Source organism: Lagenorhynchus albirostris, chromosome 13, assembly GCF_949774975.1.
Source record: "Lagenorhynchus albirostris chromosome 13, mLagAlb1.1, whole genome shotgun sequence".
Classification (NCBI taxonomy): domain Eukaryota; kingdom Metazoa; phylum Chordata; class Mammalia; order Artiodactyla; family Delphinidae; genus Lagenorhynchus; species Lagenorhynchus albirostris.
Genome location: NC_083107.1, coordinates 58484059 through 58507350, shown reverse-complemented (window position 1 = coordinate 58507350; position 23292 = coordinate 58484059). Strand labels below are relative to the sequence as shown.

Sequence of the window (23292 nt, the reverse complement as noted above, 5' to 3'; positions counted from 1 at the left end):
AAATAATTTAAAAAAAAAACATTCTATTCCAATGCATTATTTTATATTGAAAAATTACAAACAGGGCCTCCCTGGTGGCGCAGTGGTTGAGAGTCCGCCTGCCGATGCAGGGGACATGGGTTCGTGCCCCGGTCTGGGAAGATCCCACATGCCGCGGAGCGGCGGGGCCCGTGAGCCATGGCCGCTGAGCCTGCGCGTCCGGAGCCTGTGCTCCGCAACGGGAGAGGAGAGGCCACAACAGTGAGAGGCCCACGTAGCACAAAAAAAAAAAAAAAAAAAAATTACAAACAACAAAAATTTCCAACAAGGGTGAATGGGTAGGTAAACTCTGGCACATCTGTAGGATGGAATATTATATAGCCATTAAAAATACCTACTTAGATAAAAACTTGAAGGCTAAGGGAAAGGGCTTATAAGAATGTTAGCCAGAAGAAAAAAAAGGGGAGGGCAGAATCAAAATATATCTTTAGTGTGATTTCAACAATATAAATATCTGCATTTATATTCACAGCACAAATTACAAGGAAATATGCCAAAATGTTAATGGTTATATTAATGAAATTTGGGGTGACTCTCTTTTTTCTTCTTTATTTTTCTCTGTAATGAAAATAATTTAAGAAAATGAGTTATGTACCCAAAGAAACTCTAACTGAAAAACTATGGGAACCAGTCCTGCAGTAATAGGTTTCATCATCAAAACTGCCACTGAACATTTTCTAGGATTTGTAAGCCCTGTTTGAGCCTCAGTCTCTTTTTAGCATTGAGGAATGTCCTTTTAACTCCAGAGAGGTTAACTCTGCTAGACCTGTGGTGCATCCAAGGATGGATAAGATAAATTTCCAGCCCAATGGGCTTCACAGCAGCCTCAATAGTGCCCTGTGAGAATGCTTTAAGGATCAACCTCTGCAGGGAGTGTAGACGAGTAGGTTTGGGAAATTTACTCTTGACTGATCAAATGACTCACCTACTTTGTGTTTTAAATCACTGCATTAAATTAATTGCAATGGATTAGTTTGTTGCATTGGATTAACAGAGGCCTACAATTAGGAAGTGGCAGCTGGCAGAAGGAACCTGTTCCTTCTGTAGCAGCCACAATTTAGGGGGAAGCCAAAGCAGTTACCTTGCCATCCTTGCCATCATGTGCTACTTCAAAATACCTGGGCTTTTGCTCCTGTAGAGCCTTTAGACAGGTGTTGCAAGAATTTGGCATATCTTGTGGAGATTTCTCAAATCTTGACATTTATGACTTTGCAGAGTTCTCAAGGCACAGGCACAGTCCCTGAATTTGCTTCATAGCAGCCTTCTGACCTTAATAATGGGACAGAAAGGAAGGAGAGAGAAGTCTGTAAAAAAACAAGGTGGAACAACTTACATAATTCATGAAAATTTAGTTTGAGGGATCTTTGGTGGAAAAAAAATGGGAAGACATTGACTAAAATTCATCTTGAGAAGAGTTAAGAAGCCAAGAAAGTAAAAGAAATTGAGAGACAGAAATTAAGAGCATGAAATAGGAAGAATTCGGACTCCCCTCCCCTATTTCTTTGAGCCTAAGATGCCCTCTGTGGACCGTAGGCTTCGAAGTACAAGTCTTCCCTGCACCTGCCTCCAGTGGGAGCCCGCCTCCAGCGGCAGGATGGAGGGATCATAACCTCTCTAGAGCAGCTTCATGAAAAAATCAACGAGATGAGGAACGTGTTCAACTCGCTGGAGAACAAGGTAGACACCCATTTCTAATCCTGGGGGTGGGCTGCGGGCTGTCAAATAAGAAAGCTGCAGAGAGAGCCGAAAAAGACAAGTCCATGTCTTCAGAGTATTTTTTTATTCACAAATGAATGGCTAGTTGGTACCAGAAAACCAGTCTGTAGCAGCTAAAGATTTTAAGAGCCCCAAGCACCTTAAAAATGACCTGTTGTCTCAGGTGTGTGATTGTATTCACTATGGCATCCGCTCCCTGGCTGATCAGTGGTTGTGAAGCTGTTTATAAAGCAGTAGTGTTACTTCAGTGGCAGGTATCTAGGGAGCTCAAAGTAATACATGGAAAGGAAATGGGCTCATAGCTCTAAATGGTTTCAGAATTCCCAAAGTCCCTATACAACCTGGCTGTTAGTGAAATGTATTGATAATTCTTAATTTTTTGAGAACTGGGGTTCTACAGGTGAGGAAAATCCTTTCCCCAGGGCTCTGCTGCTTCCTTTTGCCTCCTGGGGAAAACTCCACACATCCACCTAAGGGAGCAGTGAAAATGAAACCTATTTCTGTTGGAAAGTGGTTCCCTTTTTTTTTTCCAAGCAGGAAATGTGAGTGAATCTCAGGCTTCCTTCCTTCAATTTTAAAACTTGCCTAGGTTTTGCTTTGATTTTATATGGTCATCGATTTCATTTTGCTCACAGAAGATGAATTTATATAATAAAAATTACCAGATCAAATGTAGTTGATCTGGTGATTTAATCCATCATGACAACTGAATTAGGACATGTGCCGAAATCCATCACAGAGATTAATTAAAATTAAAAATGACTGGAATGAAAAACAGATTGCTCACGTTGTTTCCCAATCTTTCAGCTCCAAACACTTGACAGGGCGTGCTTTTTCCCTCAGAATGACCTCTTTGGTTCCTCATATTTCCCCCTCCTCCTAGCCCTCGAAAGAAAACTTTGTGAAGCACAGTGAACCACAAAACCCTATATTTTGAAAATACGGTGTAGGAGAGTAAGTCTTCTTATAATTGGAGATGCCACTGCAAGTTGGAACCATTTGGATAATCAGGTTCTAAAAGTGTTTAGATATATACATTTGAATAAATTTTGTTAAGGTACTGGACTTTAATTTCCATCCCTTTAAAATAAGCATACTTGGTGGATACTTTTAATTGTAGAATAAACCTTCTAAAAAGTTCTGTTGTAAAAAGCAATCTGGAGCTAAGCATTCCTCTGCTTAGCAGAGTGTAAGATCATAAATATTATGAATGTAATGTTATTATTATCTTATTGTTATTATTATCTTAACTTTCTGTCTGTTGAAAATGCTTTTTTCATTTATTCAATAAATAAAACTGGCGCTTCCCTGGTGGCGCAGCGGTTGAGAGTCTGCCTGCCGATGCAGGGCACACGGGTTCACGCCCGGTCTGGGAAGATCCCACATGCCGCGGAGCAGCTGGGCCCGTGAGCCATGGCCGCTGAGCCTGCGCGTCTGGAGCCTGTGCTCTGCAACGGGAGAGGCCACAACAGTGAGAGGCCCGCGTACCGCAAAAAAAATAAATAAATAAAAATAAATAAAACTGAACTTTAGAAGTGCTCCATTTTCTCTACATTTCTGTTTGTGCTTAACTTTCTGATTTGCTACTTAAAGGGGGAAAAGAATTAAAATTTCTTGAACACATTTTATGTATCAAGCATATGCTGTGGCAGGTACCTTACCTACATTTACTCATTTAATTCTCAAGACAGCCTAGTGAAATGTTATCACAGCTATTTTATGAATGAGGAAACTGCTACAAAGAGGTTAACCAGCTTGGCTGGGGTTTTAGTACTTGTAGGAGAATGCTAGGATTTATACCCTGTCTGACTCCAAAATTGACACCTTTTTCATGGTTGGAAGTTGACAATAAAAATCCAGTGTGCATTCCTACACAACTGGGCTTGATGGCTGAAGATGATTCACATCACTATCAATGTGCTGAACTTCTACTGTTGTAGCTATTTCCTGCCACTGGAAATACCATTATCTCCTTTTCCATGATATCATCCAAGAATATTTAAAAAAAAAAACAACTTATTCCCTTTCAAAGAAATATTCAGATATGCTTAATTATTACTTTTTATCGTTTCATTTTTTAAGGAAAAAATATCTGAATTTCTTCAACATCCCTTCTTTCATGGAATTTGAAGAGTTACAGATCGACACTGTCTTTCACACGCATATGTTGCTTTTCAAGTAAATCTCTTTTTAATCAAAAGTGTGAGAATAAATAGTAGCTTGCAGAAGCACTTGCCAACTTAATTAAAATTGCTTGCTTTCCTGTCACTATCAAACTTCAGCATGTGTGATATAAAGAAGATCCTCTTTTTCCTAGATGAATGGGGCCAAGGTTTCCTTAAGTTGTCCAAACTTTAGTCTTCTAGTAAATGAGTTCTGCACATGTTCAAGAGCCTGATTTCTCAAACAAGAGAAACGTCCGAGGTGTCAGTGATACCATTTATAATAATTTATAGCAAACTGAATTCACTCTTTGTGTATTATTTAGTTGCAGGCTCTAGCCTCTGAACTCAAAACTGGCTTCACAGAAGCAATGCAAGAACTGTCAAGAATTCAACATGGAGAATATGCTTTGGAAGAGAAGGTTAAGAGCTGCAAATGTTCCATGGAAGAAAAAGTTACTGAGATGAAGAATTCATTGAACTATTTTAAGGTGGGCCCCTCTCTATTTCCCTGCTGAAGAGAGATTCCTGGTCTTAGTAACAGAAGTAGAAACCTTGCCTTTTTGCCTAGCAACCAAATACAAGAGTATTCCTCTGACCCATTCACTAATTTTCATGGAAAAATATCTATATCATGTTTTTACTTTCTTGGATCTCTGTGTTAAAATTAGAAGCTACAATAGAAGTAAAATTGTTATCTCTCATTCATTGATTCAACAAGTATGTATTAAAAGCTTACTGTGTACTAGATATCATGTTATATACTTTTACTTCATATACCAGGTTAAATACCTATCAATTCTTATTTTTTAGGAAGAGTTGAGCAATGCCATGTCAATGATCCAGGCCATTACTTCCAAACAAGAAGAAATGCAACAGAAAATTGAACAGCTTCAACAGGAGAAGCGAAGAGAATCTCGAAAAGTTAAAGCCAAGTGAGTGTCTGACCAAAAAATTGACCAAAGGCAAACCCGTAAGCAGCGGCTTGTACAAAGGCACCAGGAACACCTTCCCCACTCTTGGTGTACAGCTGGCCACTGGGCTCCATGGGCCAGCATGTGATGGAGGTTATGCAGCATAAAAGTTGGTTAATACTAAAAATGCATGGTAATAGAAAACGCACTTAATACAATAGGAAGTTAAATGAAAAGGATGTAAAGTGCCATGTAGAATTTAATTTCAACTGTAAAAACATGTAAAATAACAACTAGAAAGATATATTTAAATTACGACTGTGTTAAGATAGTGGGGTCACCAGTGATTTTCTTTCTTTATTAGTTTTCTGAAATTTCTCTAATACTATTATTTGACTTTGATCATTGAAAATAAATTTATGTTAAACAATCTCTCCACCAGGTTGAATCAAGTAAAGCTTCACCAATAAACAGACATAATCTTCTTTGTTATATGTTTTAATATTATCAGGTTTAAAATAGAAATAATATGTGTGTGACCCTGGAGAATGGTTCATTGTTTTCAGTTGAGGACCTGCTCCTTCCTGCTATCTTTGTGTTGGTTTGTGAAGAGAATGTAAATCATCCCAAGCAAACTGACACCGCTGTAAACTCTGTGAAGGTCTTGACCACAGGGAAGCCAGTAACAGAAAAATATGAATATAGATATTACAATTAGAAGGTGATTTGTAGATGTTTGATTTTTTTTCTCCAGCTTTGGTAATGAGTCATGCAAACTGCTAGTATTTAACTGTTTTTAACTTATAAAAACAGCAATTTTGTAGGGTTCAGAAGTTTCCTTGACCTATTCTGAACTTGCTCTCTTCTTACCCCATCATGTATTAAGATCCTTTGTTTTCCTTCCTTAGGAAAACTCAAAAAGAAGAACATGGCTCACAGGCCGGACCTGCTCAAGCACAAGGAAGTCCTTTCCGTTCCATCAACATCCCTGAACCTGTTCTTCCAAGTGAAGACTTTACAAACCTTTTGCCTTCTCAGGCCTATGAAAAAGGTACAGTTCACACACCATACTGAATTAGCCAAGTAGTTCTTCCTTGGTTCCTAGGGCTTAAGTAACGTTGAGAATAGGCTTACATCATCCATCCTTATTAGAGGAAAATGGTGTATTGCTCAGAATTTTTCCTTTTGTAACTGGAATGTAGAAGAATCCAGGGGATCTAAGAGATGGGGAGAGTCTGCCCAATTTTAAAAGATTTTCTTTTGGGGGAAAATACTAATCTGGGTATTCTAAGTTTCAAATGGATTGGAAATAACTTACTGCACAATAATACTATATCAGCCATAGGAGAAAAAATTTTTAAATTATTCACTCTAATAAATTGTTTTCTTTTCTACATTATTCTCAATCCTTGTCTCTCTGCATAGACATAAAATTGTGTGTTCTCCTTTTTTTTTCAGCCAAGTTTTCACGGATATGAGAAATTCATATCTGCTCTAACTGGCAGACAGTGATGTCAGCAACAATCTAACTCTGTACTCTCCTTTGTCTGGAAAACTGATCTGGTGTTGTTTGTGGGCTGAAACAGCCACAGGCACATCCCTGATCTGGGATGATGGAACAGATGTTAGCAAATAATTGCATGTGGCAGTACTGAAGAGACTGGCTTTCCAAGCGATGTCGTTAACCATGTTTGATTACATGTTTGCTACATCTTTGTATCCTCAGCAATGTCTAGCAAGCACCTTATACGAAGGAGTATGAATGTAGATATTAACATTGGGTGAATTTTCCTCTTATTCTGGTCTCATGTCGAAAGTCTCCAAAAGAGGCTCAGTGACTTCTAGATCAATTGTAAGCTCCTCAAGGGCAGCACTGGTGGTTTTCTACCCTTATGGCTTAAGAAACAATGTGGCTCATATATTCAAAGACAATAAATGTGCTTTGGATAACTGAATTTCAAACTCCTAATCAAGTGGCTTTTAATAGGTATTAACTTTAAAGTACAGATTTGTTTTTTTATTTTTAGTTTTTACCCATTTGAGTAGTTTATTTTAGAGACTCAATAGGTACAGCCTGGGAAAACTCATTTGATCCATCTGGGGAGTGGGTTCATCACAGGTCGTCCTACTTTCTTTGCTCCGTGTCATAGAGAGCATGACATAAAAGGATGATCTTGTTAGGGAAGAATATAGAATGGACTTGGAAGGTAGAGGTCAGATCAATGTCAAGCCTGGGGCAGCTGACCATGTTCACAAGATAAAAGATTAAAAGTTATATTTGCAAAAAAAAAAAAAAAGTTATATTTCCAAAGTGCCCAGGTGGATTTAAACTCGCTGTTTGGTGGCAAATTCTCCTTTCTTCCTTGTTATATGGGTAGGGCTTATATAATATAGTTTATTCTACTGAGTTACTACAGAAATTTGGGGATAATGTGCTGTAGTAAGACATTCTGGATACGATCGGTGGTAGGTTATGTTAAAACTCAGGGTCGAAGGACCAAACTTTTAGAAAGCGTTGGCTTACCCACTGTTAATTATAAAATGGTGCCATTGTTAACTACTGACCCCAAATTCAGTATCTTAAAATAGCAAACATTCATTATGTCAGTTTTTCTGAGTCAGGAATCTGTGCACAGCTTAGCTGGGTGCCTCTGGCTCAAGGTCTCTCATGAGGTTGCAGTCAAGGTGTAGCCGTCCCACTACCCTTCCTTCTATCCATCCATCCACCCCAGGCACTGATTTAGGTGGTGGGATTTCATAATGAACAAAACAAAAAGTCCTTCCCTCTTGGAGTTCTTGTTCTGAAGGAAGCAGACAATGAACAAGACAAATAAAATATGTAGTATGTTAGATGTGATGACAAATAAGGAAACAGAGGTGTAATTTTAGAGAGGGTGCCAGGTAAAAACCTGAAGGAAGTGAGAAAGTTAGGTTATGGATATCAGGTGGAGGGAAGGGAACAGCCCCAAGGTCCTGGTAGGAACATAACTGATGTGCCCAAGCAATAGCAAGAAGACCAGTGGGGCTAAAGCAGAATGAACAGGGAGACAATAGGAGATGTGGGTCTTTTGGGTTTTTTTTAAAGAAAGAAAAATATCAGGCAGGGGAAGAGGCAGGTATTTCAGGGCCTTAAGATCAATCTAAGATCTTTGGCCTTCGCACTGAAATGGGAAGCTGTTGGAGGGCTAAGCAGAGGCTTGACAGGGTCTGCCTTACATTTTAAATGCATCGTTTTGGCTCTGCTCAGCATTACCATCCTCATCATCATAGTTAGGCAATAATTAACTCTTGCTGTGTGCAGTTTAGAAATGTTATCTGATTTAATTCTTAGGGTTATCTATGAGTTAAGTACCACTTATTATATCTTTTTACAAATGGGAAAATAGTACTTATCATACTATATTGTAATTCTCTTTTTTCTTTTTTAACTGCTCTGGCTCCCCCAGTCAAAGGTAAGCTCTGTGAGTCTATCCCTGTTCCTAGCTCATAGCAGGTGCCAGTCTATGATAGTGAAATGAATACTGACTGAAAGCTTTCCTTCTTCCGCAGCTCAAGAGGCCAGATCCATGCATGTAGGAGATAGCAATGTGAAGGGCATGATGGGTCCTGGTGAGTGGCTCTTCTCTGAGTTCTCTTTTCTTCTAGCAATTCCCCCCTTTCCCTTCTTCTACCTTCCTTGTTTCTACTCCCTAAGTCCCAAACCAGGCACGAAAGAACCCAAGCGAGGTAAAGCACTATGGTTACTAAGATTCCAAGACGTGTGCTGGACTAGGTTGGTGACTCAGTGAAACCCAAAGAGAGAGAAGGGGCAGAGAAGTTTAAGACAAAACCAGTATTCTTGGTTCCTTTGGTCTCATTTTAGTTACCAATGAATTTATACTTGCTGAGAACTCACAGGTGTAGGTAGCATGACATAAGTGTTCTGTGGACCACACACCTTATAGTTTATGTAATTTAAAAAGTTGTTTATTTAAGAGATAATTCACCAGAATTTTATAAATTATTTCATCTTCCCTCCCTCCCTTCCTCCTGCCTTTGGGAAACTTACCATCATTAAGGCCAAGAAGGACAAATTCCAAAATAAGACATTGTGTGTGGCACCCTTCTTCCTCCTCTTTCTGTATTTTCTTCCCTGGTGTGCTCACCTGAGAGGCAGCAGGTATGAGGAGTCAATACATACTATTATAAGTTAGTTACATTATTTTATACATTTATTTTTTAAAAGTCCTTATTCAGTAGAGACTGTGTACAAAGAGTGAGAACATAGACCACAAACAGAGAAAGGTGATGCTTTGCAATTGTGGAGGCTTTTAATCCTTAATTGATATATTTAATCCTCAAGGGATAGTTGTACCCAAGCAGAGGCATAATATTTAAGAGTTCGTAACAAATATAATCTTTAAACGATCAGAACTTGATGGCAGACGTTATTTTTCAGGAATGAACCCAACAACTCCAGAAGCAGAAGAAAACCTTAAGACTTGCCTCTCAGCTGATATCCAACACAAGGGCCATCTTCCACCTGGTGTGTGGAGGCAGCCAAAGGATAGTAAAGAATGGGGTGAAGAATATGTCACGAAAGACCACCCAGATAAGCTCAAGGAAGCTGGCCAGGGCAGACACAGCTCCTTGGAAAACATTTTATGTGAAACCTCTTTAGCTGGTAAGTCCCAAGGGGCAATTTATTTTTTATTATATTGTTTTTTTTGCGGTACGCGGGCCTCTCACTGTTGTGGCCTCTCCCGCTGCGGAGCACAGGCCCCGGACGCGCAGGCTCAGCGGCCGTGGCTCACGGGCCCAGCCGCTCCGCGGCATGTGGGATCTTCCCTGACTGGGGCACGAACCCACGTCCCCTGCATCGGCAGGCGGACTCTCAACCACTGCGCCACCAGGGAAGCCCCCAAGGGGCAATTTAGATGTAGTGGACCTATGAGACCACCCAGCCCCTGGTTTACTTTTGAGATGAAAAAACTAAAGTCTCGAGAGGTGAAGGGACTCACCTGAGGTCACATGGCCGACTGGGACCACCACCTTGATTCTGGGTATCCATGACATTTAGTAATGTAGTGCTTTGTGAAAATGGCATAAGGTTAGTGGAGAAGAGGGCAGAATTTTGTGATCTAGTTATTCAGTGATAGGGAATGTTCAATATACGAATCTTGTATCAGGAGTCCACCACCAAAACACCGAACACTGCAATAAGGTCTGTTCTCCCTTCCTCCTTTTTCCCTCTTTCCTTTCCTTCAAATCATAAATCATCACTGAGCACTTACTATTGATATATGTCAGACAATGGCATATCCCTCTGTTTTGTGGGAGGTAATTAAAAATTTTTTTATTATAAAATACATGAAAAATTAAATAATACTAAAAGGTTTATTATGAAGACCAATAACAACCACTTTAAATTCTTTTGACAGTTTTTTCTGGTACTTGCTTCCATGTTTTAAAAAGAGTTCATGCTTCTATTTTTCTATCAATACTTTATTGATGGTTAATTTACATGGAGTAAAATTCACAAAGCTTAAGCTTAAGCTCACTGTCCCCCTTGTGATCACTACCCAGGTCATGATATACAGACCTGTATAATAAATATATTAATATTTCTAATAATAGAAATATTACCACCAGAATGTTCTCACATGCACCTTTCCAGGCAATATCCACCCACAGAACAACTACTCTGACTTCTGTCACCATAAATTAGTTGTGTCTGTTCTTGACTCCATATAAATGGAATATTACAATATATAGTCTTGTGTCTGGCCTCTTCCTCTCAACATAATGTGTTGTGTGTAATTCATTCAATAGTTTATTCCTTTTTATTAATCATATTGAATAAATTTACCATAATTTTTCCATTCTCCTGATACTGGACATATGGATTGTTTCCAGTTTAGGGCTATTATAAAGCAAGCTGCCATGAATATTCCTGTACAGGTGGAATATCTAGATTATAGAATAGGATTATGTTTAAGTTTAAAAGGAATTGTCAAGCAGCTTACCAAAATGGTTGGAACATTTTATACTCTTAGCAGCAATGAATGAAAGTTCCAGTTGCTTCACATCCTTCTCAATATTCAGTATGACCAGCCTTTAAATTTGAACCGTGCTTGTGGATGTGTCCTGCTATCATATTGTAGATTTTTTTGGCTGCACTGACTCTTAATTGCTGCACATGGGCTTTCTCTGGTTGCAGCGAGCGGGGGCTACTCTTCGTTGCGGTGCGCGGGCTTCTCATTGCGGTGGCTTCTCTTGTTGCCAAGCACGGGCTCTAGGTGTGCAGGCTTCAGTAGTTGAAGCATGCGGGCTCAGCAGTTGTGGCTCGTGGGCTCTAGAGCGCAGGCTTAGTAGTTGTGGCACATGAGCTTAGTTGCTCCGTGGCATGTGGGATCTTCCCAGACCAGGGCTCGAACCCGTGTTCCCTGCATTAGCAGGTGGATTCTTAACCACTGAGCCACCAGGGAAGTCCCCATATTGTAATTTTAACTTGCACTTACCTGAGGACTAATGAGGTTGAGCATCTTTTCATATGCTTATTGGCTATTTGTATAATTTCTTTTATGAAGTACTATTTAAGTCCTTTATCCAAGTTTTAAACTGGGTTATCTTTTTATTCTCTATTAGTAGGATTTCTTAATATATTTTGAATATGAGTTCTCTGTCAGACAGACATGTTGAGACCATTCTCTGGCTTACCTTTTCCCTTTCTCAAGTCTTTCGATAACAGATGTTTTTAATTTTAATGACGTTCAATTTATCAATATTAAACTTTTAAAATAGCTTGTGACTTATGCGTCCTTCCAAGAAATTTTTTGCCTATTCTAAGGTTACAAAGATATTCTAGTATGTTTTCTTATAAACTCTTTATAGTTTTAGCTTGCACATTTAGGTCTGTGACTTATCTTGAATAAATTTTGACGTGTGGTGCGAGTGTAGGTTCATTTTTTTCCCATATGGCTATTCAGCTGCTTCAGCTCCATTTATTGAAAATACCTTCCTTTCCACATTGAACTGAATAGGGAAAGTCAAGTGATCATATACCGGTGGGTCTAGACTCTATATTCTTTTTATTCCGATTAGTAGAGAATTGACCTCTTGACAGTACTGATGTTCCAGTTGAGGAACGTGGTATATATCTCCTTTTATATAGGTCTTCTTTAATTTTTCTTAGCAGTGTAACAGAAAATCTATCATTTACATTTTTTTACAAAAACGTTTGCCCTAGAGACCTCTGTCATCCTACTCCACGCTGCCTCATTGCACTGCTGTGCTCCTGCGACTTCTCAGTCTTCCTGGGAATTTACTTCAAATTTCTCCTATGTTAGATTCCTATTTGGGGTTTTGTGGAGTTTTTTGCATATCCTTCTTGGTTTCTTGGTTTACTCCTTGTTTTGATGGAACACAAAGTCTGGTAGCGTCCATGTAATTCTTTGATAGTTTATTTAGCTGAATATAAAATCATCTTCCATTACCATTTTGAAGCAATTGTTCCATTGTCTTCTAACTTCTAATGTTGCTAATGAAAAGTCAAATACCATTCTAATCCCCAGTCCTTTGCACATTACCTGATTTTTCTCTCTGGTAACTTTTAGGATCTTCTCTTTATCTTTGGTGTGCTAAAGTTTCACAGTGATGTGGTACACCTTACAATGATATGAGTCTTTTTCATTAATTATACTGAGTGCAATGGGCCCTTTCTTCTGGAAATACATGTCCTGGTATTTTTTTTTTTTCTATTCTTAATTTGATAATATCTTCTCATTCATTTTCTTTCTTTCCTCTGAAACTTCTACTAATTTTTTTTTTTTGAAACTTCTACTAATTTAATGTTGGATCTCCTAGATTGATTTTCTCTGTTACCATCTTTTTCAGTATGTCTCTTTCTTGGGGTGGGAGGAGAGCAGAGGTGGGTGGACAGATTTCCTTGAATTTATCTTCTCTTTTATCTGTTTTTAAAAATGCCAAAAAGTTTCTTCTTTTTTTGGATTGCTCTTTTCTAAAAAATAGGGTACTGTCATTATTAAATGGCTAGAACTTTTTTGGTAACTCTTTGAGGATATTAACCATAAGATTTTTTTTTTAAAAGGTTTCTTTTGTTTCCTGCATTGTCTCTGTTTATTCACGGTTCCTCCTTTTTTTTTTTAAAGCACACATTTATTTATTTATTTATTATTTATTCTTAGTTGCATTGGGTCTTTGTTGCTGCACATGGGCTTTCTCTGGTTGTGGTGAGCGGGGGCTACTCTTCTTTGCGGTGTGCAGGCTTCTCATCGTGGTGGCTTCTCTTGTTGTGGAGCACCAGCTCTAGGTGCGAGGGCTGCAGTAGTTGTGGCACGTGGGCTCAGTAGTTGTGGCTCAAGGGCTCTAGAGCGCAGGCTCAGTAGTTGCAGTGCACGGACTTAGTTGCTCCATGGCATGTGGGATCTTCCCGGACCAGGGATTGGACACGTGTCCCCTGCACTGGCAGGCAGATTCTTAACCACTGCACCACCAGGGAAGTCCCTTTACAAAAATTTTTTGTTGTTATTTGGCTGTTCCAGCTCTTAGTTGCAGCACATGGGATCTTTATTGTGGCTGGCGAGATTTTTTAGTTGTGGCATGCATGATCTTTAGTTGCGGCACGTGGGCTCTTAGTTGTGGCATGCGGGAACTAGTTCCCTGACCAGGGATCGAACCCAGGCCCCAGGAATTGGGAGCACAGAGTCTTAACCGTTGGACCACCAGGGAAGTCCCCCTCCTCCTTTTAAAAATGTGTATATACTTTTTCCTTCTCTTTCTTTTATGATGTAAGATTGATTAAATGTCTGAGGATTCTTAGCTAATTATTTATATCCAAGAAAAAGGCCCTAAATTTTAAAAAACCTGAAAATTCTGTGTTGGTTAAGCTTATCAATAAGTGGGCTTCATTATCTGCTAAACAGGTGGCAAATTACCTTTTTGATAGGTGACCTCTTTATGTCAGTGTTTATAGATCTTTTTCACTTGGGCAGTTCAGTTTCTCCAGTGGAAGGTTCTCCCCTCTCCTGCCTGGACAGTGTAAGTCTGGCTGCTGGCATTCTGGGACCTGCAGTGCAAGAGGCTGAGAGGAGTCTGACTGTTCCCTATGCAAGCCTTCTCTGAGTTCCTTTGTTTTCATTTAAGCATCTCAACTCTGCCCTCTACTATGTCTAATGTTAGCTCAGATACTAGAGACTCAGGCTTCTCTAGTTTAATTGTTCTCATTTCCCATTGGGTGGAAATGAGGAAGCCATCTGGCATGGGGATGGGGAGCTGGAGGATCAATTGCACTTTATGTGGACTATTTCTCCTGTTTACAGCATTGCCCCTTATTTGTACGTTCTGTGGTGCCTGGGTGCCTCCAATCCTTGAGCCTTTCTGCTTCTCAGCCGATTTCCCGTCCTCAGATGAAAACACCAAAGTAAAGGCTTTTGTGCCCTTTACTCTGCTGAATTAATAAACATGCATCCATTCTGTTTTACATCTTCCAAAAACCTGTTGGTTTCTCTTTATACTGCTTTCAATATCTCTCGATTGCTTTCTAACATTTAATGATGTTTCAGGGAAGAGTGGTTAACTGAAATTCCCTCCTTGGTTTGTTTTTAAAGCTAAAAGACAGACTGTGGCTTTGGAACTGCTTGAATCAGAAAGAAAATATGTCATTAACATCTCTCTGATCCTGAAGATCAAGGCAACGTTCCAGGGGTCAGATGGAAAGAGGAATTCCAAAGAGAGAAGGTATCCATGTATTCATTGCCTTTGCTTTTCAGATTAAAATTTAAGGTAAGTTGTTTATTGTTTCCACTTTGGGAATTCTGGGACCTGTAAAGAGTTCCAGAAATAGTCTTTGAAAAGAGAGTTATCAGTGACAGCAGGTAACCCTTGGCAAGTCTCAAATTTAGATTCTGAGCAGATACGAAAATGAGTGCAGTCTCTGGGGCTTTCGGTGTCCCTGGCCTGTCTGTTAAGAACCTAAAAGAGGAATAAATGCTACAGTGAGGGAGGCATTCCTGTCTGTTGCCATCTGCATGTTCCACTGGGATCCTGGAAGACCCCCTGGAATCACTTCTCATGAAAGTACAGGGAATGGATGCAATGGAGGTCTGAAGTGGCCATTAGATAAATGATACAGGGCTGATATAGCTATGAACTTGGACCTTTTTCATTATTTGTTCACATGATCCTGGATGATGTGTGAGTCGTGTGTGTGTGCACCTGTGTTGTGGCGCAGTGCTTCCAGAGGGCCTGTGATGGGTTACAACAGCTTGCTAGCCCCAAGGGTACAACACTCCTCCATCTATATCTGTTTCCAAACTTCAGATTTGCTCTGCTTGCCTCTCTGTTGAGAGAAAGCAGGAAAGAGAAACTATGATTTGGTGGGAAAAGACTAATGTAATAAAGATGTAATAATCCAGATCAACTGAGGAAAAGGCCAATCCAAATAAATGAAAAGTCTGGGTGACAGACTACTGGAGACAAATACAGCATCGTGACTTTAAGCATTCTGTCGGGTAAGATACACTGCTGGCTCATAAACCGTGGGATGCCCTAACTATGTTTTCCTGATTCGTATCACCCTCCCACCCCCAATCTTACTTGGCTTTGCAGCTGCCAGCAGTACACCCAGTCACCAAAACGCAATGCTCCCCCTACCTGGGTGATTGAGGTAAGAAAATATTCCCTGACAAATCCACCAGTGGCTTAACAATTTTCAAGAATTGTTTCACTGGGACTTCCCTGGCGGTCCAGTGGTTAAGACTCCGTGCTTCCAATGCAGGAGGCGCGGATTCGATCCCTAGTTGGGGAACTAAGGTCCCACATGCCGCACGGTGTGGCCAAAATATAAAAAATAAATAAATAAAAAGGAATAAATTTCTTAAAAAAAGGAATATTCATTGTTAAAAAAAAGAATTATGAAGTAAACAAAACAGAAAGCAGCAAGGAGCAGAAAGGGTCATGTGACACTTAAAGCTGTGAACAAGAGAGGCTCTGGATTGGGTTTTACTTTCTCTCAGCAGCCACCTAGATTCTTGCTGGTCCTTCCTTTCCCTTCTGGCCACTTGATTCCCCCTCCTTCACCCCAATCGAGCTTGTCCTACCCTCCCAGATTGCCCCTTCAGCCCTCCGAGAAGTCTCTCCGGCCTCTAGCTACCTTGCTGTTGCCAAAGACTTGCTCAGTTTACATTAAAACCAATTTAAAACCCAGTGTACCTTTTGATGGGCTTTGCCTCCACACCTAAGATCCTAAGCCAGCAGCATCTCTTTCCAGTCTCTGGAAATGTGGGGATGGAGCAAGGAGAGAGTAAGGGAGGACTGTTTGCTCTGGAATACAGTAACCAGGCCCCATGCTTCGCACTTCATTTACATTAACTTCATGACATCTTCACAAGAACCCTGTGAATCCTACCTTATGGATGAAGAAACTCAGGTCTAGAGAGGTTTAAAGCCACCAACAGGTGCCAGAACTGAAGCCCAGGCCTGTCTGACCCTGTGTCTTCTGCCCTTTCGACATCACACTGCTTCCCTAAGGACCAAGTGATGGCAAAGATACCACCTTGACTAACAGCAATATGCCAAGTGCCTCAGCCAGAAGCCGACTCTGTCTCCTCCTATTTCACAACTTACGCTTCTCTCTTAACCGCCCACAAGTTCTTACTTCAGATCTCAGCTGACTCGTCAGGTAGGGATATATTCTTAGCTCACGGAAGCTCTTTTCTACTTGCCCTCACTTCTACTTTTCATGACCCATTACTGAGGAAGAAGTGGGCCTTTCCCCAAAATCCTGAGATTAAAAAAAATTAAAAGTATCATGCCATCCTCAATGAAAGTAAGACAATGGCTATTTCTCGTATCCATGATAATGCTATTCATGTTAGTTATCTGCTAAGCAACCTCTTTTTTGTTTTCATAGCCCAAGAAGAGAAAAGCTTCAACTTAGTATTCTTAGTGCTAATCTCTGGTTCTGAGGTTCGCAATGTTGCCCTTCTCCTACCTGGGGTTAGATCTTCATCCTCCTCCTTTACTATGTTTCTTTTTTTTTAGCTTTCTGAAGCCTCCAGCTGTACTTTATTTAAATAGACCAGCTGAATGAAATACAAAACAGAATGAGATTATTCCTCTTCCCTACTGGCATTGTTCCTCCCACGCAAAGATGAAAATTTATTTATTAACATTTACTATTTTTCCCATCACAAACTGCAAGCCTTCTGCATCTTCTACCCTCACTGAAAAGTCACCTGGGGGTGAAAACAACACCCACTACAACTACTTACCTGACACTCAAACCTGAGGTTGCCACGTCTTCTCAAGCCTATAAAATAAAACTTCAGGTTTTCCACAGAAAAACGTGAAGCACTCAGGAGTCTCCTCAGGCTGTTTCAAGCCAGCCCTGCCCCTGGCTAAAAGGGCCTGACGCTACAGGGGCAAAGGCTGCCCGCTGAAGCCTGAGGGGGATGTGCAGGCTGCTGTCCATTTGTAGGAGGATCACAGAAGTTGGAGTTCTTGGCTTCTTCCGGTATGATTCACGCACACAGAGCCACAACGTCAGGCTCAAACAGCCCTGTCCGAACCTTTATCAGGAGGGACAAAGCCAGCTCCACAGGATTGCCAGTTAGCCTTAGAAGCTAAACTTCAGGGCCACATCTCCCAAGGGCTCAGCGAGCTGCGTGCTTCAGATCACCACCAGGTGGCACATATTTTAATTATCGATGCCTCACCTTGCAGCTGAAGCTCAGGAGCTGTTTTGACTTAAGAGCTAAGTTATTAATTTGAAACTATAACTGGATTTTCACTGATTGCTTTTAGTTTATTTTTCTCATTGCTAGAGTACTGTCTTGCGGGAGACGAAATTACTTTGAAGGCTTTAGAAAGAATAAACTACTCATGTTGCCATAATCTCACCCCTGGTAAGGAATAGAAAATAAGTTGAGCACCTAATACTTTTGTCTTAATGAAAAACTTGCTTCTGGGAGTCAGGTCTGGCTCCAGGCAAAATAGTGAAATAGATTAAGTGTGTCTGTGCTTCTTGCTTCTTTCTCCCTCTGCTCTCCACTTCCTGGCTTACCTCGTCCACACTCTTCCCTGATTTCAAATATTAACCTTATTAAATTAAAAAAATTTTTTTAAAGCCTGTTTTCAATATTTGGTACAGAACCCACTGTAAACCATTGCTCTTCATGTAACTTACATGCTTCCATGATGCTTGATGGGAGCCTTAGCCTTTTCTGACCCTCATCCTGAAACCTTACTCTGTTAGCCCAGTGGACAGTCCAGGAGACATCTGGACTCCAACCAAGTTACCAGCTGTCAACTCTGCAAGTACACTGGTCACAGTGTAGCAGAAGGCAGCTTTCTAGAAAGGAAAGAAAAAGAAAGGACAGGACAGGAAAGGAAGGAAGGAGAGAAAAAGAAAAGAGATAACCCAAGACATATTATATAACCTACAGTGACAACCCATCACAAAGTCATATCTCACCACGGTGCCCTAACATCTCTCAGTGTCACACCAGGAATATTACCCAAACTCACTGTCAGCCTCTGGGTGGGGAGAAATCTTTCACATCTAGATCTTTTGCTGGTGCAGTGTTTCACTCTTTCAGTTTGATCAGTTGTGCTTTCCTCCATCAGATTTATGGTCTTCTCCCAGTCAAGACTGTCTCCCAGCCACTCCTCCAAATTCCCTTTGGTCTGGACAGGGATTACTTAGATCTTCTGAGCCCACTGCACCAGCCTAGCACAGGCCTCTCCTCCCACGCTTATGGATCAGCTGGCTCTGCATGTGTGGAGGCACAGAGGGTGGTGAGATGGGGGTGGAAGGAATCCTTGTATCTTTTCACAGGAGGCTGGGTATCCCATTCCGGCATTTGTGTGTCTTCTCTGAGCTACGATCACGGGGGAGTCTTCTTTGCCTGGAGATGGGTTGAAAACACCTCCTTTCAAACTGGCGTCCTTCCTTCTGTTCTCAGCAAAGTTCTGCTTGTTTGCTGTTGGCAAAGCACCCCAACTGTCCACTAATTTACTCTCAGTAGACTCTGGGGAAATATCCAAATAAGTTTGGTTCTCAGCAACAAGCAGGCCATCACTTTCTTCTTTGTTAAACTTGTGGTCTTGGCCGCTCTCCCCTTTTGAGACGGACTGCATTCTGCCTATGGAATGTGTATGTCTGCTTTCACTTTACTACGGCTAGCCCTTGAATTCTTTGCTGCGCGAAGCCAAGGACGCTTACTTGGCAGCCTTTCCCAGGGACCCGCCCGAGACCTGGGACATGACCATTCTCTTGCACCCCAATTTTCCTGCAACCTCTTTACAAAGGATATTAATAAATCTACTTCTTACCTAAAAGAAAAAACAAACAAAAAACCAACCAAACAAACAACAAACCAACCCTCCCCAAAAACCCTGTGGTCTTAAAAGCACAGGGTAACCTATTTTCAATCTCCCTAAGTTACCAAGCTGGAGCTGAAATCCTTGCTGTAGCCCCAGTAAGACTTCACTCTTTCTGTTTCTTCCTTCCTCGCTCCTACAGGCCTCTGCTCCCTCCCTTCTCCATCCAATCCCCCTTCTTCTTCCTCCTATGATTCTCTTTGTCTTTCCTCTCCCCCCATCCTCCTCTAACTTCTCTCTTCTTTCCTTCATTTCCTCTGAAAAAAATGAGGCACACTGAGATGGCTGGGGGGATGTGAGAGCAGGAAGGGGGCTCAGCAAAACTCCTGGGAGTAGCAGGCCAGGCCTAGTTTGTAGCCTCCCCTGGCAAGACTCCATCCTTGCCCAGATTCTTCTTAGAAACTGAAGGAAAGGGGAAAAGGAACACTTTTATGCCCTCATCCCCTGAGCTTTCAGTTGCCAGCTTTAAACAAAATTCCTCCTTACCTAAGTACAGTCTCCTACCCAGTAGCTAAGAATGACCCAGTGCCACCTTAGTGTCCTCATCTGCAGCATTAATTACAATAGACAATTTGCACATCAAGCGGGAATAACTTTAAAACGTTGAAAAAGATTTCCCTTAAAATTTCCACTGTCACATAAATAAGAGTGTACCAGTTAAGCTTTAAAAAGGCCATTCGAGTGACGTGCCCTTTACTAGTTCAATACATTCGTATAGGAGCCATCAGTAAAGGGCTCTTTCTATAGTCTGAGGATATCTGCTGTGAGGTTGACGATGACAGACTTTTTTTTGAATACGAAAGGCAGACCTGTGACTCAACATATTTTGAATGGCTGGGAAAATGGGACCTGCTCCATGTATTCTTGTAGAGCCTTTTCTTCTCTACACCTGGTTTGTGTGTCTATTCTGTTCCAAGCCTCTTCCCTGGCTCTTTACGGTACCTTGTCCAGCAGCACCTGGATTTGCTTCATGCTCTGCAGGAAAGGGTCTTGAAGTGGCCACGCCAAGGGGTCCTTGGAGATTTATTCCTTAAGTTAACAAATGATGAGGTAAGTTTTTTTCTTAATCCTTTATAAACTTGAATTATATGTGTCTGTGTCTCCCTTGTCTGTTTCTCTTAATAGAGAATCTAGAACCAGTGAATTTCAGAGTTAGAGGAACTCCTGAGATCTAGTCTAACCTCCTCATTCTACAGATAATGAAATAAAGTTCAAAGAAACTAAAACCCTTGGCTGAAATCACCCAGCTATCTAGATATTTGTAGATCTGTGGCTAGAACCCAAGTCTTTTAACTTCCAGATCATCACTTTCCACTGTACTATAACTGCCCCCATTGAATATGCACGTGTATGTGTATGTATGTGTGTGTATTTGTGTATAAGTATATATACACGCACATATATATCCATACATACATATAACGTAAATATATGAGAGTTTGTATATATGTATATACTTTCACACACAATTTCATTTCCTGGAGATTTTTTAAAATGTGATGGGCAGCTATTTGTCTGGAATGTTTTTTGTTTTCACTTCCCTGGAGAAAGGATGCTAAGGTTTGAAATCTCTATAATGTTCTTCAAAGAAAGTATGATTTAGGCCACAAGTTGCAAACTCAAATGCCTATAGGGCCAGACAATGACATTAGTGAGGAGAAGTGAGCTGAATGTAAAACAATGTGGACTGCGGGGAAGTGAGCTTAAGTGGAGCACATATGCTTTCAACAAAGAATAGCTACTCAGCTTTATCCAGTTGTTATGCAGGAAAAAAGGACTAGAGTTACCAGAACTTCTGATATTTTAAGAGAAGCTGGAAATCCAGAGTTTTGTACGAAATTTTCTTATTTTAAAAGTATTGTGTGGGCTAATTAAAACTGGTCTGCAAGCCAGATTTTGCCTGCAGTTAACCTCTGCATATCGATGATTCTCAGCTGTGATTAATAATACAAAATTTACCATTTACTTGTATAGAGTGGATGTAATACTATCCCTCTAATATCACTTTTACTCATTTGTATTCAGTATGCTTTCTTGAGCTGAAAATTGTTATATCTATGGGAGTATAACTTTGAAACGTGAGAACTGTTTTCCTGAGGGGATATTCCATAGGTGAATATGTAATTAGCGGAAAAAGTCGAGAATCCCTGGTCTAGAAACTATGAGGTGAGTTTGACAAAGTTCCTCATTTAGATGTAGATGATTGAAGCATTTCATCATTAATGAAAGTAATTAAAAAACAAAATATGCATTTTTATCACTGAACAGCTTTTAAAAATATTTTTCAACTTACATGGCCCCTTCCCTCTGGTTTGGTTTATCATTTCACTTTCTCTCGTTAAAGCAGGGATACTGAGTTTTGTTTTCCAAATCCACAGGAATATTTTCCTTAAAACCAAAAAGATTTTTAAGGTGAATTAAAAAAAATTTACTACACACATTAAATGAATGATTAAAATCATCTCTGCAAAGTACTCCATTTAATATGCATGACTCTGTAAACATATTAGTTGTTGTCATTCCTGTCTCCAGGTTCTTACCATGCCTTTTTCTGCTTGTTTTCAAGAATAATTTTTTGGATTATTATGTTGCTTACCTGAGGGACCTGCCAGAATGCATCTCTTTGGTTCACGTGGTTGTTCTGAAGGAGGTATGTGTGCACTGTCCTTTGGTTACACTGTCCTTTGGTGTAACTATATGATGTTGCTCATCTGCCCAGAAACTACAGCACATGCGCTCTGAGCTTGTTCTCCAGGCTGGGGAATGGCTTGAACAGAGCCACTGACATTCCTCCCTGGGGTTAAAGGAGCCCACTCAAGGATCAGTGCCATTGCTTTGGTCTTTGCTGTTCCTTACTGACCCTCTGTTCCGTTCCATTGGAAATACAGACAAAGTAAACAGCTATTCTAAGCAGAGATCTTCAGACTGCAGCTTTGCAGCCTTGAGGGGTTTTGGGTTTTACAGGCTCAGACAATATGAACTGAATATTAAATTCATGTTATCCTGTATCTGTCAGTTTATAAGATTATAAAATGGCTTTAGTCATGTTGCTTTAAGTATCGCTTCTGCAATGATATATTAGGTGCTCAATAAGCACATATAAATATAAGACAATTCTAGTTATTTTAGGTCAATAGAAAAGAACCATATCAGGAGCTCTAAAGTTAAGAGTTAATCAAGTTTCACAAGAGGTGAGAGGCTCCATTAACTTTCTACTTCAACCCTACTGCTCCCAACCCAGTACAATACCAACCACGTGTTAGCACTCAGCAAATATTTGAGTAAGGGAAAGGAGGGGAAGGGACATGGAAAAAGTCCAGCATGTTTCCTGCTGCCAGGCCAGCTGACCAGTTTCTAATCATACTCCCTTCCCCATTCTCATGAGGCTCCAATCCACCCTTAGTGCCTATTCGTAAACCACTGTAAAGATTACTGGCTGAAGAACCTTAATGAATTTAGTCAACTCATATATAATTTACTGAATGCCCACTGTACTAAGATGGTGTTGGAGGGTGGGGAAGAGGAGGGAGTCGTTGGGAAACTTGGGTGGATTCTAAAGAAGTGTATGACATGCTCCCTGCTAGAGAAGAGCTGTCTCCTTGAGCATGTCCCCCAACAGATCAATGCTGCCTGACACTCTAGATGAAGAAAATTCTCTTCAGAGAAGAGAGTAAACCCTTCTTACTCTGGGGGAACTGACTCTGGGGTTTGACAGCCAGAGCTGGGGGGACGCTGAAGACTGACTCCAACTTTCTTTCATTCAGGGTGATGAAGAGATTAAGTCTGACATCTATACACTGTTTTTTCACATAGTTCAGCGCATCCCTGAATATCTGATACATCTGCAGGTAGGTATGGCTGGCCAAGCCACTAAACTGATTTTCATGCTAAACAGGTGTTTTGGCTTCCAATGAAAGACACTGTGAAGGGTCAAGGAATCATGAATATTTCTAAGAAGTGTTTAAATGATTTAGATTGTTATGCTCACCCCATCTCCACCTTGTGGTATGAGCTAATATCTCATTCTCTAAAAATATTTGGCTTGTGACGCCAAAAATGAAGTTCTACCTTCATTGACC

At 40.6% G+C, this 23292-nt stretch overlaps 1 protein-coding gene across 3 annotated transcripts in view; it reads left to right on the top strand.

Moving 5' to 3' along the window:
- The window catches only part of ARHGEF33 (Rho guanine nucleotide exchange factor 33), a 46880-nt gene that overhangs the window by 5732 nt on the left and 17856 nt on the right, over nucleotides 1-23292 (top strand). For all 3 annotated transcript variants that reach the window (XM_060168552.1, XM_060168553.1, XM_060168554.1), the window contains exons 3-11: nucleotides 4244-4408; nucleotides 4731-4852; nucleotides 5740-5882; nucleotides 8381-8440; nucleotides 9270-9494; nucleotides 14440-14569; nucleotides 20131-20263; nucleotides 21780-21863; nucleotides 22978-23061. In XM_060168552.1, coding sequence (XP_060024535.1) covers nucleotides 4244-4408; nucleotides 4731-4852; nucleotides 5740-5882; nucleotides 8381-8440; nucleotides 9270-9494; nucleotides 14440-14569; nucleotides 20131-20263; nucleotides 21780-21863; nucleotides 22978-23061 — 1146 coding nt within the window. The remainder of the gene's footprint in view (nucleotides 1-4243; nucleotides 4409-4730; nucleotides 4853-5739; nucleotides 5883-8380; nucleotides 8441-9269; nucleotides 9495-14439; nucleotides 14570-20130; nucleotides 20264-21779; nucleotides 21864-22977; nucleotides 23062-23292) is intronic.